Below are 2,728 nucleotides of genomic sequence, written 5' to 3'. Positions count from 1 at the left end.
TCATCGACCTGGCTTGTGGCATAGGGTCCTGTAACTACGAACACATCAGGTGGAAGTCTTCCTCTCTTTCGTTGCTTGTACCCTTGCTTCGCATTATCGGAGTAGGGTGTCGTCAACAGATTTAGGGAATAAAGAAGGCTATCTTCCAAGTCACCCCGATCTTTTAGGACGGGGACCTTAGAATTGGTATCAGAGCCAGGTTAAACAGAGGTTAACCCAACGTTAAGAGGGGAATGTAGGGGAAGAATGTGTTTTTTTTCCCCATTATTGCTACTTTTGTTTCTAAACTACTCTATTAAAATGAACTTATATTCTTACGTATTTATATATAACACGTTTCAGGATCAGCATGAGGCATACATGCGATTTCAGGTGTTCAACATCATGTACATGTCTGCATGCGGATCGAACGACTACGACTTTCGGGCATCAATCATGAGAATCCTCGAGATATCGACCACTCCGCCGCGTTTTCGAACCCAACGAGGATGGTTTCGAGCCTGGTGGTCTCGTGGAAGTACTTTTACCATCAGGGCTGGAAGCTTAGGAAATTTAAATAATGATCTTCGCCGCATCAAATGGTGTGAGGAGCTAAGGCTGGTCCATTACTATACCTTTTGGCCAACCGATGTCAAAGCAATGACAGCAGATGGAAGCGTCAACCTCAATCGGTGGGTCTATGACAAGGTCATTGCAGTCGTTCCAAAAGACCAAGTGGTTGTTATAGGCAGAACTAGCCACTTCTCGGGCAAGGGATGGACAACAGGATTACCACAACTCCCCGCCACTTATCGACTATTAGCCCCTATAGAAAATCCTCTGCGCTTCTTCCTAAAGAGTGTCCAAGAATATCACAGCTTCAAATATACACCTGAGGATTAGGGTTACTATAACATTTTTTAATAAGGCCATTGGTATTCTTACATCAATAGAAGACGTTGATTTTTTTTTTGGAAGAGAAACTGACTCTTGATGAATAAATTTACTCTCGAGCTTAATTGAGATTTGGTGTTCCCTACATGCTTCACGATAGTAATTGATGCAACTAGTGCTGGGAACAGAAAGCTTGTTAATGCGTATGGATTGCAAATAATAAACTTAGTTGTTTTGTTCAAAAGAATTGAGTGACTGGTCAGGTCATTGATTATTTGTTGGTGAAGATCCATGACTGGTTAAGTTATGTGATTGGACTAAGTTATGATTGGTTAAGCCATGTGTTGAACTCTAAAAGACTAGATAAACCCAATACTTTAATGACTTAAGTTATTATAAGCATTGGTGTTAAAAATTTTCAGGAGAACCCTCAAATTACTCCTATAGTGGAGAATCCTCGGAACGATGCTTTATACACGGAAGTTTAGGAGAAGAAATTGTTGCTCAAACAAATGCAGCCACCTTCTTTTAAGGGTGAAGGTGCCGATGTGGAAATGGATGCGGAAGTCTGGATTGAAGCTATGGATGATTATTTCTCAGCTGCCAAGACTGCACCTACAAAACCAAGCGATGTTGGGGATTTTTCGCCTTAGAGGTGAAGCCAAATTATGGTGGAAACAAAATTGCCGTGACATGGGAGTGTTAGAAAATTCCCAGAATTGGAGGGAAATCAAGCAAGCAGTAAAGGAAAGATACCTACCCCCTACTCATGAAGCGTTAAAGATGAACAAGTTCTTTAGCTTGAAGCAATACAGCCTATCCCTGGAAGAGTATTACTCAAAGTTCGTAAATCTTAGGCGATATGCACCACCAATGACGATAGAGCAACAAGTAGCTCGGTTTTACCAAGGTTTAAGAGAGCCCATTTTCTCACGACTGGAGCCATGAAACCTACCACTGTGCAAGATGCATTATTGCGAGCCAAAACTTTGATGAAGGAGCAAGGCATTAGGAGGAGAGTTGAATAGAATCAGAGTTTTAATGGTGCTAGACGACCAGTAAGATTTTCCAATAATGAGAGGCAGCCACAAAGAGCCTATGCCGCAAACATGCAAAACCCTGCAAGGTTGGATGTTCGATGCTTTGAGTGTGGGGAACTGGGACATTACCAAAACAGATGTCCGCACTTATGTAACAGAGCAGCCATAGCAACGGAGGAGGACCGAAGACGCCACCCTATTGGAAACAACACTGGACGAGGTGGTGGACGAGGATGAGGGCGAGGGAGAGCAGCAAGGGTATTTGGAAGAGGTCAAGGTAGGAATGCACATGCACGTGTAACCACAGGATAACCTACCATTAGTGAAGAAGAAGAAAGAGTGACTATCTATGCAGCTATTGACAACCCTGGAGCTTAATGACAATTCGCTATTATTCAGACCCCAGCCACTCATCAAGGTAAATCTTTTAACCTTATCATCGATTGTGGCAGTACCCATTCTTTTCTATCCCAAAAATGTTTACGAAAGATGAACCTAAACCAAAAACAAGCTAAACCTATGACAGTAGAATTGGCTAATGGGAAAACCGTAGTATCTCGACATTCTGTGGGAATCCTTGATTTTGAACTAGGAGGACACACTACTTCAGCTTTCTTTAGGACCCTACCAATTGGGATGTACGATGGGATTATTGGGATGGATTGGTTATCTAAGAATCAGGCTAGCATCCATTGTGGTCAAGGTAGTTTGAGCTTTCGAGATAGTAAAGCAAGGCAAGTCAAAGTGGAAGCCCAAAGATTCAATTAGTGAAGGCAAACCGTCTACTCAAGTGTATGAGAGCTGGTCAACAGGTA

At 42.4% G+C, this 2,728-nt stretch overlaps 1 protein-coding gene across 1 annotated transcript; it reads left to right on the top strand.

Annotated features, from left to right (window-relative positions):
• Positions 1-360: 360 nt before the first annotated feature.
• LOC147424296 (uncharacterized) lies at positions 361-882 on the top strand. The gene has a single exon (XM_086502343.1). The coding sequence runs from the start codon at positions 361-363 to the stop codon at positions 880-882; it is 522 nt and encodes a 173-aa protein (XP_086358469.1).
• The last annotated feature ends 1,846 nt before the right edge of the window (positions 883-2,728 follow it).

Source organism: Adiantum capillus-veneris, chromosome 26 (genome assembly GCF_014529385.1).
Source record: "Adiantum capillus-veneris isolate H3 chromosome 26, ASM1452938v2, whole genome shotgun sequence".
In the NCBI taxonomy this organism is placed as follows: Eukaryota; Viridiplantae; Streptophyta; class Polypodiopsida; order Polypodiales; family Pteridaceae; genus Adiantum; species Adiantum capillus-veneris.
This window is presented reverse-complemented; position numbering and strand designations above follow the sequence as displayed.